Here is a 16,090-nt window from a genome sequence, read left to right as displayed (position 1 = left end):
TGAATATTGCAGGTCTCTGCCACTCCTTCTTCCTCATGCCCTTCTAATCCACTGTGGGGCGCCTTCCACGGCATGCTGTCCTTTGTAACTGCTCCTACACTGACTTTCCACAGGCTGTAATTCTCAAGCACTGCTCCAGCGTGGGTCCCACAGAGGCCATAGTAGCTACCAGACAGGCTGCAGCTTCCTTCAGGCCACGTCCACCTGCTCCAGCGTGGGCTCCTCCTCCTGACTGCAGGTACAGATCTGCTGTTCCTCTGCTGTCCTCTTTGTGCTACATGGGGACAGTGCATCGCCGTGATCCTCAGCTACACAGATTTCCTGCTCCAGCACCTGGAGAACCTCTCTTCTATTGCTCAGCCCGGCAGCCATGAGGGTTTCTCCCACATTTTCTCACTCTCACAGCTGCTACACGGCATTTTAGCCTTTTAACTGTTATCCTGGCTTTACAACCAGCATCTCTCATCAAGCTCAGCTTTGGCCAGCACTGGGTCCTTCACCCACTGCCACAGCAGGATCTCTTTACAGCAAGGCCACCCCTACAGCCCCCACTGCTACCAGAGCTGTGCCACCACAGCAATAAAACGCAGGGTTTCACACTAAGGCTGAGGCAGGTCCAGTTTCAAGACAAGAAATGGCAAGTTGAGTTTGTAAAATATTTAATAGAGCGGTTTCCCAGCAGACTCCTGACCAGAACTGTAACCAGACTTCTAAAAAGTATATATATATATATTTTAGATCTGAAAATTTGTCTTTATTTTTCTTTCTTTTTTTTACAAAATGGATACCAGGAAGTTTAAAAGGCAATATCATAGAGGACTTAGGCGCAGAAATCAGGTGTAGTCATTCAAAGCATTCAAGTAGGAATATGGTAATATAAATATCTGAAAAGCATCTTTTTTTTTTACCCCCATAAATGTTCAAAACAAAATGTATAACTCATTCCAAACTAAAACTTGAGCTTTAGAGCACATATTTCCCTGAACAGAAAAAAATAAGTAACTTTTGAAATATTTCTAAAGGCCTGAAAGCTTTTTTTTCCTTGGTTAGTTACATTAGAAGACTTGCCTTTGATTAAATTACTTCCTTTCCAAATATGGAAAGTATTACATCAGTCCACTGTTAAAACAGACAATACGTTGCAAATTAATTCTGGTATAGTACGTTCCAACAAAGCCTAGTGTATCAAGGTGCTGAGGTGGCTTTGAGTTTAGTAGTCATCGCCTCGGCTCACAACCTCTTTGCACGTGGGGCGCAGCAGGATGGTGTGCTCAAACTGTGCTGTGTACGAGCCTTTAATGTCGCACAGAGGAGGATAGGGATCCACGATACCCAGGTCGCAGAGGTTCTTCAATGCCATCAGGTATTTGCTCTCCCCCAGGCGATCCAGCCATCTGCGGCAGAAGGCGAGAGTACCAAAGTTTTCATTGATGACGTTTAGCAAGTGCTTTGCCCTCGGAAGCCTAAGGGAAGGAAGAAGAACACACTTCAGACAGAGGCATCACCACCAAGCATTCACTACAGAAATAAAAGCAAGTCATTAAAAAAAGGCTCCGATTTCAAAGTATTTTAAGCCTTTCTACACCCATCAGATCTTGTATTCACAAGGGAATACTCTTCCTGCTGCACAAAGATGTCCTTCCAAACGAGCCTCAATGCTCCAAACACCTCCCAGTTCCTTCCAGTGGAGGAAGTTTCGGTGTGAGCATATCGCCATCTAACTAATGCAGCCAAATGAAATGCAATGACAGGAATTCTTCCTCCAGCTCTTATTTAAGTATGTCCACACTCCCTCCCTTCCTCTCTTTTTCCTCTTACTAGATTGTTCCGTGGAGATGGATAAATCTCAGAAACTCACCATTCTGGAACTTAAAAACCACTTGATATTTTCACATACAAAACCAGTGACCCTAAATAACAGATATATAACAGATATATTCTGGGAACAACACTGAGACAGGGATTATGGTACACAACCATGACACAGACACTGTTTGTTATTATTATTACTAATTAATCTATGCATTTTATATAGACACTAATAGACCAACAACATCTGCATGTCATTATAGTGATCAAAACCACCAATGATCGTGTGTTTTCTGCATTTCCATACACTCTGGAATAGCTCCATGCTGTTTCAGATGTACAATTGGAGCACAGATGCTCGTCTCAGAGCACATTTCATAACACATCGCCTTTGACAGCATTATTATTAAATCAAAGAAGCTGCATCATAAAAAATCTGAATCCAGAGAGGGTAGAACAGTGAACAACAACCCAACCTTATTGGCACGTGTCCCACATCAAAGTTCTTCATATAATGAGAACACTCCATATCATCGTGAACAACACCTTTTCCTGTGCTGCCAAAGGTTTCTATAGCGTACACTTCACCTTCCTAAGAAAGACAGGGGAAAAAAAGATAATGCGTTACAACGTGAAAGTAAATGACAGCAAACCACTCTGACATAATCATCTCTGTATAACCTATGAACAGAAGCAATCTGAGTATATAAACCCTTCACCTGCTCGTTTCCACCCCACCACTTTAACTTCTTCAAGAAATGAAGGTGATCTCTATCTACAAATCACCGCAATCCTGGCCAAGAGCGTCCTGAAATGCCATTCAAGATGATGAAGAAGATTCACCGAGATGTCCCTGACTATTCAGCTGCTCTAATAAAAGAAAAAAAGGCAGAAAACCAACCCACATACAAAATGGCACCACCAAAATTCCCACCCGCTTTTTCAGAATGAAGCTAGTCATGGGCTGTACTCCACTGTCACAAAGAGCTCACGAGGTTGCAGTTTGCTGCTATACTTAGCACAGTACAGTAAGAGCCTGGCTACGTTCCACATTTTTCATGGCAAAACGTACTGTCTTTAATGGTGCAAGGTTGTGTCCTAAGTAACCTCTAGAAACTGTGCAAATTAAAAGAGCCTCCTCCTCAGAGCCTGGATGTTCAATTACAACCGTCTCGAAGCTCTTGAACCCTTAAGTAAGTTTTACACCAGTAATGCACTGATGATGGATCAATAGTACATACGAGACATTGACAAAGCTATAACACGAAGGGTACAGCACAAACAGGGGCCTCTTCCTCCTTGCTTTCCCAATACTCTCCTTTCTCTAAGAGACAATATATAATTGTGGATTTTTTTTGCTCACATCATTAAGGTGACCAATAACCGTAACTTCTGGATGATGAGAGTGAGACTTACCTCAAAAAACAACACTGTTCAGCACATATCTCTTGCTATTCATCTCTTAAAAGTCTTGTTCCCTCTGACAGGCTTACTAGTGATTGCTGCTTATCATAGTCAGGCTTAGAACTAAACTGAAAGCTTCTTATTGTATTACCAATCTATTAATTAAGTCTTCTTATCTTGTTAGAACACAAACTTACATCAAAATGGTGGATAAATCCGAGTTATGTATTTCAATACTGTCTTTGTGATGGATATAGTTTGCTGCATCACAGAGAGCTATTTCTCTTCCCTTTACCCAACACCCTACTCAAACACCACCTTCCATCCATCCTCACATTAAAAATTATTTTTAATTTTTTTTTTGCATCTTTTATTTTGCATCTGCAAGGAACACCACACTGGAAGCTTTACAAGAGGGTAGATTTAGACTAGATACAAGGAAGAAATGCTTTACTATGAGGATGATGAGACACTGGAACAGGTTGCCAAGTGCAGTTGGGGATGCTCCCTCACCAGAAGCATTCAAGGCCAGGCTGGATGGGGCTTTGAGCAACCTGGTGTAGAGGGAGGTGTCCCTGCCTGTAGTAGGGGGTTGGAACTACATGACCTTAAAGGTCTCTTCCAACCCAAACTATTGGACTCTAGACAGCCATGTTTATGAAGTCTTCCACAGCTACAAGAAGACAGAAATACTTCCCAAAAATTAGCAGAGCAAGGAAAACACAAAAGACCCACAAGTCTTAACATCTTCATCCCTGTACTCAGCAATATGATTTAGTGTAGGGTTTTTAGATTTAGGGTACTGGTTACACTGCACTTGGACTTCATGATCTTCAAGGTCTTTTCCAACCTGCAGAATTCTGTGATTCAGTGAAGCCTCTGTGGTCCCACAAGGTCATCCTAAAATCTCACTTCCTGCCTTTTTCCCCCTCTTGGGCACAACATTCCAACACACCATTTAGCAATGAATATACATTGAGAAACAAATATGCAAAAGCACCATTAAGGCTGTATTTTTTTTCTATTTTTTTTCTTAATTGACACCAAGATGAAGTCTCAAAAGTTATCAGTAAGTATGAAGTTTTTCTCTAGTTATTATCCACTAGGATCATTAACACTACACATTAGGACTATACAGGAAGGTTATTCCTTCTGAGACATAAAGGAAAAAGCCTTCAGAACTCCACTTACCTCCATTCTTGTGGCTTCTCCTCCTTTCACAATGGGCACCGTTTTTCCAGCATGTATCCTGTATGGCCCGATCGAGTGTCCATTCAAATTGCGAATTGGTTTCACTTTTGAAAGGAAAACATGAATATTACAGGCAATCTCCTAATCAAGTGCAATTTGTTCTGTTAGTCCATACAAGAAGCACAGCAGAGATTCATCATATTGCATAGGGACAAAATAGAATTATCCATTCACTCTGTACAAATTCCAACCAAGTGACATAGTTGTGAATGCTACAAACACAACATTATCAAAGACCAGCAACTTCAACAATGAGAAAATCCATTAATGGAGCCAAACAGCAGGTATCAAATTATCTGTGAATACTGAAACAGTTTCTCATCCTTCATCTCATCTATTAAAAATACACTGCTTGGCAGGACAAGCAAAGAGGGTTCCTTCAGAGTGCAGCAAGCCAGACAAGAGTGTATTTATGTGTGTTGTGCTACTCATGCCCCACTTCTACTACAGAAGTCTTTTCAATACAACACAATACTAATATACGTATACTGAGAATCATCATTTTCACATACGGACTTGCCTTGGTATGTTTTGCCATCAATTTCAACTTCATAAGACTCCATAACTTCTTGTATGGCCTCCCCCACGTCACAGAGACGTACATCTATCCCAGCACACTGAAAATAAAATGTAAATACAAATGGAAAATGTTTGCAAAACTTACTGTAGAAGATTTGGTAGATGATTTGCAAAATGACCATACCTTTATTCCTGTATTAGTGGCATCCTTTACAGCTTCTAATAGTCTGTCGTATTTCGGATTGAACGTGACTGTAAAAGCACAGTCAATAATACGACCTGAAAGCAACAGAAGTCACTTAGCTCAAAAGCCTCTGCACTGAAATGTGTTTTCAAAATCACAATTCATAAATTAAAACTAACCACTAATATGCGTCCCAAAATCTATTTTGCAAATATCATCGTATTGCAGCACTGTTGGATCTCCGGCATTGGGGGTGTAGTGGGCAGCACAATTATTCAGAGAGCAGCCGGTAGGAAATGCAAGACCTGCATTTAAACCATTTTCCTTTATCAGCTTACGGGAGCAGTCTTCCAGTTTCTCACTGAAGGGCAGAGAGAAGAGAAAAAGAACATCACCGTTTTCATTAATATTTCTTATGACGGCTTCAAATACATTAAACAAGAACAAAATCTCAGAAGAAAAAAAGCATCCGTGTGAAATCTTTAGGCACTTATTAACTAGAGAGAGGCCCTAGACTGGAAAAATAAGCACAAGACAACTATCCCCAGTTCTCTCTGTTGTTAGTTCTACTCTTCAGTGGGCAAAATGGAGCACTTTGCTGTTGTTTTTAATATAAACTGAAAAGATGCTTCTTTTACAAGTTACATTTAACTCATACTTCCAGAGTAACAGAGGTTACACAACTAAAGCTTGGGTAAATTAAACACCTCACTCTTTTTCCTTAAAGTTATATCCAGGTAATTGTTAAAATAATGTAGTTCTCTCATTGACTTAAATAAATAAATAAGTAATCAATTTAAAGAAGGACGATATATATATATTAAATTTAAGGACTAACTACAATAAAACAACACCTTTCAAGGCCAGCATTTGTCCCTGGCTTTTGTCTACTCTCAGACTTTTAGCCACCAGAAGACTACGGATGCACGTCTATCAGTGTATGCCCCTGCAGTTGCAGTGAATGATGTAAACTGCAATTCACATCAGTGCAGCGTATTCTGATTTCATTTAAGAATGCTATTCACTCAGAGCAGTCTGGAAAAAGCTTATTTAAACAGGTAAGTCCCCACAGCTCAAAGTATTCTACAAAGAAAAGTCGTGTTTTGAGAAAATTACTGCTTATAACTCAGTCAAACTATGTAACTCAACACAAGAGATCTGTCTCAGTCTAAATAATGATTACTAAGGCAGCTGTTTGTCTTTCACTTTCCCTGATGACATATTATTTCTTTCCTTTACCCTCACAGTTACCCTAGGGACTCAGCTCTGATAAGCTTTCTTTCTACCTTACTCTTGTCAGCACAGTCCTCAGTTACATTAGGCTGAAAGCACCTGATTTTAGTAACTAAACTGCTTTTGAGCTGTGCAGCACTTGGGACTGTAGGTATTCACTCCAGATAAACTGAGGAATAGAGAAAGGAACAGTTGGGAGTGTTAAAAGAAATCAGTCTGGGCAAATCATTTCTTTAAACTTGACCTTGACCACATTTATTTTAAGTAATTCATTCAGCTATTTCTTATCAGCTGAGAACATTTGTCAGGGAAGACAAAATATTGATTAAATCTACCTGCCCCAGACTGCACGTACACCCATACAATTTTCATGTCTGTTAACCCACTCCAGCCTCAGACTGCACCTACACGGCTTATCCCCATAGCATTTCACTTAGAATTCCAGAATAGCTGCTATCACTGCTGCTCTCAGCACTGCTGCCTAATGCAGATGGAAGAGTGGTAAGAGCACAGAAGACCAAAATCAAGCTCATGCTCAAATTAACTAAATATACCAGAAAGCTGTTTGAAAAATCAGTACCATTCCAGGCCCTGTAAAGCTGTACAAGCTAAGAATATGATACAGGAGTAAATTCTAAGAAAATAAGGAGGATACTGGTTGCGTATTTCAAAACCTAAATCCTCACAACAATCATAACACTGTCAATTAAGCACTCAACATTGAGACCAAATTCCTCCCTGCATTGGAGAAAGAAGAAACATCAATAGCCAAGATCTTTGAGAAGATCTGTGTCCTCACCAGATTTCTATCATTGTCATCCCGGGTTTTATCCAGCTCATGACGTATTTCCTCACTTGTCTGTGTGCCTCCGCAGCCTCCCGAAAATCATTCCAGATCTCCTCACTAGCTTGGTCTAGTGCTTTCTTCTCTTCACTAGTTGTTCTCCAAGCTGCAGTCCGCCTTCAAAATAAAACATAACAAAAAGTTACTGTAAGTACAGCCACAACAGCAATTATAACTTCTGTCTAAACTGCACAGTGTTTATTAATCAGTCAGGCTTCCACTTCCACGCAACAAAAGAGATCCTCATTTATAAAATCCTCAGAATGAAAGAAGCCTATAAAAATCAACCAGCACCACATACTGGCACCTGTGAAAAGTGATAACCTTGCATGAAAAAAAATAATTACGTATACATAGAAATTTAACTCATATCATGAGCCAAATTACAGCGGTCATGGCACAACAGGATGGGAAAGGCAGGCGGCAGATAAATGTAGGGAGAGGGACTCGCAGGTTGTAAATAATCTATTCTGAAGAGCTTCTCATTGTGCACATAACTCAGCACGCTCCAAGCCTTCTGTTCCCACCTTTCCACTCAGGTTCAGTCTCCAGGATTCATATCTTTGACCACCAGCATTAATGTATTGCACAGACCTGTAAAGAGCTGCACCAGTGAAAACTGGAGACTGTGCCTCTATTAGAAATGCTCACCTCTATTCTACAGTTTCCATAAGCATTTCCAAGCATAAAGCACACATCTTTGCTAAGCAATATAAAGAAGGAAGCCCTGTATGCAGAGCACATAATTCCCGTGTCACTAAGAACTGTAAACAAACAAACAGTGCCTTCCCTCAAGATATGTTTTATCCTTTCAATAAGAAGCAGGAAAGGAGGAAAGAAAGGAGTGAAATAAAATTCATCTGTCATCCAAGAAATAAAATGCTACATAACTATCTCTCACCTCACTACATTTCAAACCTTCAGCCAGTCCTAATTCATACTAGAGTTCTGCAAGCTGTCTAATTCTCATCCTGACGGACCCTTGGGCTCAAGACCTCTACCCAGGGCAATTCTGTTCATACAGACTAAGCCATAACCAAAGGAACAAAGACAGAAGTTCTGGCCTGAAGACTTTTGTTCAGTAAATTGTTAGATGATTCAGTTTAAAGAAGAAAAACTCACTTTTGAATTTGTTCATCTAGTTGCACAGCAAAAGTTTACTGTCATCTGGATGTGCTCAACTGCATAGTATTCTACACTTGAAATACTTACCCATCTTGAGTTGGTGGATATTGACATTCTTCTCCCTTTGGGTATATGTTGCTGGGAAATAGTTCGCATATCGGAATAGAAGGTGGATCTGTCTGAACCTTGGCTGTTGAATACAATTTTAAAGAGTTATACATGGCAAACCAGAAATTCCAAGTATCTGATTTCAAACTTGAAAGTTAAATAACACACACTACTTAAGATCTTCTTCACTAGGAGAGAAGTTAGGCCCTGAACAGGCTGACCAGGGAGGTTGTGGATGCCCCGACCTTGGAGGTGTTCAAGACCAGGTTGGACAGGGCCCTGGGCAACCTGATCTAGTAAAGGTGTATGTTTGGTGGCCCTGCCAGGCAGGGGGGTTGGAACTACATGAACCTTGAGGTCCCTTCCAACCCGGGTCATTCTGTGATTCTGTGATCTTCTTTTCAGAACATGGGCTTCTACCCAGAGGATCTCACATCATGGCGCCCTCACATTACTCAATCTGGCCAACACTTACGATGGCAGTCAGTGATACTACAGAGAAGAAAAGAGCCAAACAGCCTACAGCCCCAAACCTGTCTCAACAACAGCACAGGCTTAGTTTATTTTGCATTTTCTGTTTGATACCTACGTCCTTTCTTCTTTTTCTTCTTCTTCTTCTTTTTCCCTGCTGCTCCATCTCCTTCACCCTCTGCATCTACAGAGAAACAAAGTGCTCGGATGAATGTAAAACAACCAATTTTTAACGACAAACAAAGTAAATTTTCAGAGTAAAATTTAATAGATTAAATAAAGACAGTTAGAAGCTGCCACCAAACCATCAGCATTTTCAGTCCTTACACAAAACACAGATATAAGAAAACACTTCCAAAATTGATGACTTGTATCTATCACCAGTCACGGAAAGAGTCCTTGGGAACTCTTAATAGCTCCTCTTCATCCACCTCCAAAGTTGCCTGGGGTTGAGGTAAGACATGTGAGGGAACTGTGTTAGACACAGCTAACAAAAAGCTGGGAACAACACAGTGACAAACACATCTTCTGATACTTCAGCTGAAGGAACTTGATGTAAAATGCTACCAACAAAAGCCAGTAATAAGGAAAGATAACACCACACAGGTCAGAAGGAAGACAGTCTGTAGATAAGAGAAAAGAGTCACAACAAGCACTGAGTGAAAGCACTGACTATGGGATATGCACCTCTCAGTGACTTTCACACAACACAGGATGCCAATGCCAGGAATCAACCAAGCCACACTGCATTCACACTCAGGTGTTAATGATAACCCCTTGGACTTGGCATATGGGTGCATTTAATGCTCAGTATCTACCTAATGTGCTTAGTATCTAACTAAACCTCAAGTAACCATTCCAAAATAAGCTCAAGGATAAAGTTCTACACATCTACACATACAACACTTATTTTTATCTAAGTGAAAAGTAAAATTAGGAGAACTTCTGGAGTCAATCAATCAACTACTATCTGAGTGCATTGATACCAAAACTCCTATTTGCTTACTTAGTAAAATAAACACAACAAAAGCGACCAGCTGTCCCGGTCAGTAGATGTCAGTTCTCTTGTGCTGGTCAGTGCCATTCAAGTACTTGCAGGCAGTGATGGCTGTAATCTTGCAGCTGGGGCACATTTAGAGCTGTGCCTATCCCCACCTCATTTTATCATTAAACATTTTCTTATTAAAAAAATAAAATACCAAACCTGTAAGCATAAATACTTTTTAATCACAGTGCAGACCAGACGACCAGAATCTCCATCCCACTGCATTTCATAGGCAGCTGACAACGCTTCATAGCACATATATTAATTCTTTATGATGTGGTACCTTTGCCACAATTCTTTTGACCTTGAGTCACATTTTAGATGTGACTCCAGTTAATTCCACGAGTGAGTTTTAGATTTGTTTCCTCCTGTACCTGCAATCCTTAGCTTTAAACCGCTAATAATAATAATAACAATACAGCATTCCTTTCTTAAATGTTATCACTGTTGCCATTTGCTTATTGGGGCTTTTTTGTACATCACTGCACAGGAAATTTGTCATTTGTAAGCAAAACTAACCGGGCCTATGCCTTCACGTCCTTGAAGATTGCTGCAGACTAACTGTGCTGCCAGGAACATTACTACTGCATCTGACCAATACCCCTTTATCTTCTGCTTGTTTAGCCAGAAAAGCAACCAAAGATATTAGAGAAACCAAAGCCCATCCTTATGTAATTGTAGTATAGATATTAATAACTTACTACCACACATAAATGTTATCTCTCAATACGTTTCAGCATTGCCATAGGAATCTGAAAAGCACTTCCTAACTGCACCCAGTAAGCAGAGTCTTATTTCTGAGGCCACCGTCCTTTGGGCTTAAAATGAAAAGGGCAAGGGGAGCATTACTTGTTTCTTATCTAAAAGCAGCATCACACTTAAGGGACGCCTCTAAGATTACACATTACAATGGCAAACCGTGAGCACCAGAACAGGCACAACACAGAGCTGTCTCATAAGACAGCATGTTGGTTTTATGTATGTGAAATAATATTGTTGTTTTCCTAAAAATACTACTTCAATGGTAAACTAAGAAAACTACTTAGTAGGACAATATGGCACATTTTAAGACGCTGAATCAACTTAATTCACAAGAAGGAAACTAAACACCCAACTTGAGAATCGCACTTTTAAAAGGTCCATTTCCATTTAACATAATTCATTAAAATAAATGAAATATATATATTTAGCTGATGTTACCACAGAAAAGAGGCATTCAAGCTGGATTTCAGTATCGGACACTCCAAGGGTACTTGGTTAGAACAGCTGTGCAGCACTGGCAGCACACAAGGTGTTCACCTTGCTTACGTATTCATCTCTCCCCAGGTCAGTTCTAATGACAAACCAGCATTACACACAGCATGCGCAGGCACTGCTAAAGACTCTAAGATATTAATTAATGAACTTCCTCGCAGTCTTCTGGGTTTGGTTTTGTTTTTTTTTTTTTGGTTCTAAACCAAGAATAAGAGAGATAAACCGGAACATAACTTCATATTGCCCACAGTAATACAAATGGCTTATGACAATGACTTAGAGCGTGCCTTAACATTACTCTGCAGTAACAGGATCCCTGAAAACAAGCAGCTTTAACGAAGGTGTTATCCTAGGGTGGTTTTTTAATGCATTTATTTATGGATGCCTGACAGCTCAACTGAGGCAAAAGACACACAGACCCACACATACAAGAAATATACAAATGTAAACCACCGGGCTCTGTAGTTTGTTAAAACGGAGTCCAGGAGAGGGTTCAGACTGGAAGTATCAAGTGAAAGAACGAAGTGACACTTGCCTTCATCATCGTCATCTTTGTCCTTGTCCTCCAGCACTTGTTTATCCATCTGTTTTGCTACATCATCGAGAGCACCTTCCATTTCTTTATCTGTTTCTTGTCCTGTTGGTCAAATTAAAGCATGACGTAAAGGCAGAGCTCCACGTTAGCAGTTACAACCCCTGTACCTTTACTAAGACACCGCAGCCATCCTACAGACACCAGAACACCATCCTACAGACATCACAACAGAGCCGTGTGGGTTATTTTTAAGCGGACCCAACGCGTGAGACCGTAGGGCCACGCAGGGCCGGGGCCCGGCGCTTCCGAGCCCTTGTCCCCCCTTAGCTGAGCCCTTGTCCCCCCTTGGCTGAGCCCTTGTCCCCCCTTGGCTGAGCCCTTGTCCCCCGGGCTGTTCCCAAGCGATAAGGGCCGTTCAGACACACCACCCCACCCCGCCCCGCCCTGCCCGCCGTGCGCCCAGACACGCCGCAGCTCCCCGCGCCCAGCTCCCCCATCACGCGGCCGGCTGTGCCAGCAGCACGCTGCCTCCTTTCCCCTCAGGGCACACGAGGCACCTCGCACCCTCCTTTCCTCCTTTCCTCCTTCCCTCCGTCCCGTAGCCCAACAGCCGCAGCACCCCCGGCCCCCACAAGGAGCCCACGGGTCCCCCCGGCCCGCAGCACTCGGCCCGTACCCGCGGGGCCCACTTTGCCCTTCTTCTTCTTCTTGCGCTTCTTCTTGGCTCCATCCTCCGCTCCCGGCCCCGCCGCTCCGTCCCTGTCGTCGGGCTCTGGCGGCAGCTCGCCGTTCAGCTGCTTCTCCGCCTCGCCGTCCGCCTGCCCCACGCCCGCCATGTCGCCGCGGCCGCGCCGCCTCCACGCACGGGGCGAGCAGAGCGGCGGGGCCGGGCCTCGGCTCTATGGCGAGCGCGGGGAACGCCGGGAACGATGGAGGACTGCGACGGCGGCGGGGAGGAGCGCGGGGCGGGGAGGCCTTCATGACTGAACGGCTCCCATCACCGCCCCGTGTGGGGATTGGGATGTGTGGGAACGGGGATGGGAGGGGGGTGCTGCGCTTGTAATGGTTCAATCTTGAATATAACATTGGTAGTTCAATCTCTACTGTCATACCACCACAACCGTCAGCCCATCAGCACCATGTCCGCTGGGTGCCAGTCTCTCAGAAGAATAGAGAGCACCGTGCATCTTGTAGCATGGCCTTACCAGCTCAGAAAGCTTTGCCCTTTCGTTACTGCCAGTAATGAAAGCAGGACACAGGGAAATGGTTTTAAGTTAAAAGAGGGAAGATTTAGGTTGGATGTTAGGGGAAAGTTCTTCACTAGGAGAGTGGTTAGGCCCTGGAACAGGCTGCCCAGGGAGGTTGTGGATGCCCCGTCCTTGGAGGTGTTCAAGGCCAGGTTGGACGGGGCCCTGGGCAACCTGATCTAGTAAAGGTGTATGTTTGGTGGCCCTGCCAGGCAGGGGGGCTGGAACTACATGATCCTTGAGGTCCCTTCCAACCCGAGTCATTCTGTGATTCTGTGTGATTCTGTAAGCTGTTCCTAACATTTGTTATGCTTTATATTAATGGATGCTGCATTTTCCCATTTCATACCCTACCAAATAGGATAACAGCATCAAACAGGTAGTAGGCAGGAGTCATGCATGAAAACTGCCCTTAGTTGGAGAAAGACACTGATTTTTTCACTTTCTTACAGTGGCTGTTGGTTGTTTTTAACCACGTGCTTCATGCAGGCACTGGCTGGGGAGCTAAGGGAAGGGCCGAGTCCAAAACACACAGTAACTAAGCAGCGGGACTTAAGACACTGTCCAGAAAAGCAACAGAGACTCACATCCTAATATCTTTCTTCCAAGGAAGCAGCTCCCATTGCACCATTTTCCTGGCAGAAGAAGTTATGACCTTCAGGAAAATGCTTCTTTCAGAGTGGGTTATGTTTTAATTTGTTGTTGCTGTTGTTTTCAAGCTGTGTATGTGTGAGGAAATGGCGCAGAGTGGAGGGGGGATGTTGTCTGTGACAGCTGCAGGTGCATCTTGGAAAGAGGAGGAGGGGGGAGGACTGAAGGACATGGCCTTCATTCCGAGAGGAATCTGAGCAGAAGGAGGTTGTATTTGTTTTCCTGTCTGTCCTTCTGGAGATGATGCCATTATTTATGTGGTTACAACACTTCAGCTCTTCTTCCTAGCTTAGGCCCAAAGCTCATAGTCCTGACTCAGCTCCAAAAATACATTGAGATAGGTGGGTCAGTCGTTTTGACACAATATTTAATATCAGGCCTGAAGGCTGGATCTAGTACAAGGAAAACATCTACTCTACAAAAGCAAGTGTATCTTATAAATTGTAGAAGCTGCTCCCCACCCAATGGTTGCTGAAGACAGAGGACGGTTGTAATTCCTCTGCCATCATCATCCATAGCACTGACCATGGGGATGGCAGCTGTCTCCTGATAATGATTCCCTTAGCACAGCAGTGTCCAGCCAGCAGCCAGATTTCACCAAGAATCTCTGAGGAACACCTTGAGAACTCACTGAGCATTGCAGCTACTTCCTCTGAACCAGACTGATGTGTTAGTTTCACATCCTGCTTTATTGCATCGGCTCAGGATATCAAAGGTGGACATTAGTGGTAAGGCAGAAATTGAACCTTCCCACCAGTATTCCATTACATTTTGTTGCTGTGTGACAGATGGCAGCAGAGGGACAGACTGACACAATGAAGTCTGACATGGAAGTGCATATGAAGCAAAGGTGTGTCACTGAATTCCTTCATGTGGAAAAAATAGCACCCACTGACATTCACTGATGCTTGTTGGAGACCAAACCATGGATGTGAGCACAGTGAGGTGGTGGCTGGTGCATTTCAGCAGTGATGACAGTAATAGTGTGTGACCTCAACTAGTGCAGATTGTAACAAGCACTGCATGCAGGATGCAGTGAATGCTTCTGAAAAGAAGCAAATTTCATGTCCTAAAGCTACCTTGAGAATCACAGAACATTGTTTCTACACGCACACTGTGCCATAGCAAATGCTCTTCATCTTGCAGGAACAGAGATATGCTGTACCAATACATATAAGTCAGTTAATTTCCTCTGGAGTTTGTTTTTACAGAAAATTACTTCTAAATGACAGGATTCCAATAAACAATCTGATGTCTGAACCTATGCCTCATAAAGACATCTTAATTTTCAGGGATAAGGAGCTCGTATGAGAGCTTGTAAGTGAAAGCTGGAGTGAATTACGTGTGCAGATATGTCTATTAGAATGTGCTACAGTGAGGGATGCCCCGATGACAGATCCCTGTGCCTTTGTGCTGTTTTGGTAGAGAATGATGGAAAGTTGCACAGAATCAGAGGTTGCCCCAGCGGTATCTTTGAAACCCTCTCTTAATATTCATGAAGGAGTCATAAATGAATGAAAGCATATTTAATGACAGTCACTGAGTCATACGAAGCCAGTCTTCTTTTTCATATAACATACAAATTGGGACATCTGTCCTATAAATAACAGTAGGTTGTGTCTCTTGTTTTGGAGCGGTATGAACCCAGATGAACAAGAACTGATACTTGGATTTTCAGTTTTGTAATTGACTTCCTGTAATTCAGTCCCCTGACTTGTGAATGCATTCATATTTGTACACTAGTGTTTCATGTAATATTTGAAGTAGATTTTCAATACCTCACACAGAAAATAATGGCTGAGCTTCACTGTTAATGTGAAAAGAATGAACAGTTTCTTTCTCACAGCCTGCTGATGTAACTATCTGCCCTTGGAGTGTTTCAGCCCTTGCTCATCTTGGAAGCAATGGAACCAGTACTTACAGCTGCAGTGCCAGAGGCAGGACCCATTTATTTCTTTGACCAGGTGATTTCTTTCATTTCCAGGACACTGTTCTACTTCCCTCTTCCCCTTCACACATCCTCCATTGTTAAACTGGAAACATTTATTTCATTGTAGATGAAAGCTAGAATGAAAGAGAGGGACAAGGAGATATCAGAAGTGTCCTCATATTGCCATATGCTCACTACAAATCCTCATCCCATCAGCTTTACTCCCAGGTAATGGTGTCATGCCAGTAGTAGTGCGAGCAGGCAAGTTTCTGTAAACTAGTTTTTCAGGAAAGGCACAAATGAATCCTGAGGTAGATGTGGCCAAGGCAGAATGGGATAACTGGGGAGGTGAATGATCAGAGCTGACACCTCGCCATGCAGTGGGGGCAGAGGGAGACAAGTGGGATGGAAGTAGTGTACAGACCCCTCACTTCTTGAGGTGTGTTACCTAATATTCATTTCTGCTGTCAACATCTCATG

The 16,090-nt window shown here is 42.7% G+C and overlaps 2 protein-coding genes across 4 annotated transcripts in view; one reads left to right on the top strand and one right to left on the bottom strand.

The window, feature by feature from the left end:
- Positions 1-642: 642 nt before the first annotated feature.
- METAP2 (methionyl aminopeptidase 2) lies at positions 643-12,650 on the bottom strand. Its single transcript, XM_015858510.1, has 11 exons — positions 12,459-12,650; positions 11,783-11,884; positions 9,067-9,132; positions 8,457-8,559; positions 7,200-7,361; positions 5,347-5,528; positions 5,168-5,262; positions 4,985-5,081; positions 4,405-4,508; positions 2,286-2,401; positions 643-1,463 (listed from the first exon to the last, which is right to left on the bottom strand). The coding sequence occupies exons 1-11, from the start codon at positions 12,616-12,618 to the stop codon at positions 1,211-1,213; spliced, it is 1,440 nt and encodes a 479-aa protein (XP_015713996.1). The 5' UTR covers positions 12,619-12,650; the 3' UTR covers positions 643-1,210.
- Positions 12,651-13,402: 752 nt separating this feature from the next.
- The window catches only part of LOC107311692 (uncharacterized protein C3orf20-like), a 28,352-nt gene continuing 25,664 nt past the window's right edge, over positions 13,403-16,090 (top strand). For 2 of the 3 annotated variants that reach the window (XM_032443958.1, XM_032443959.1), the window contains exons 1-3: positions 13,403-13,708; positions 15,527-15,644; positions 15,738-15,838. In XM_032443958.1, the coding sequence (XP_032299849.1) occupies positions 15,585-15,644; positions 15,738-15,838 (161 nt within the window). In that variant the 5' untranslated portion in view covers positions 13,403-13,708; positions 15,527-15,584. Of the gene's footprint in view, positions 13,709-14,747; positions 15,839-16,090 lie in introns of those variants that run through there. The other variant, XM_015858448.2, reaches the window with a different exon arrangement.

This window comes from Coturnix japonica, chromosome 1, assembly GCF_001577835.2.
Source record: "Coturnix japonica isolate 7356 chromosome 1, Coturnix japonica 2.1, whole genome shotgun sequence".
In the NCBI taxonomy this organism is placed as follows: domain Eukaryota; kingdom Metazoa; phylum Chordata; class Aves; order Galliformes; family Phasianidae; genus Coturnix; species Coturnix japonica.
Note: the sequence above shows the minus strand (reverse complement) of the source record. Positions and strands in the feature narration are given on the sequence as shown.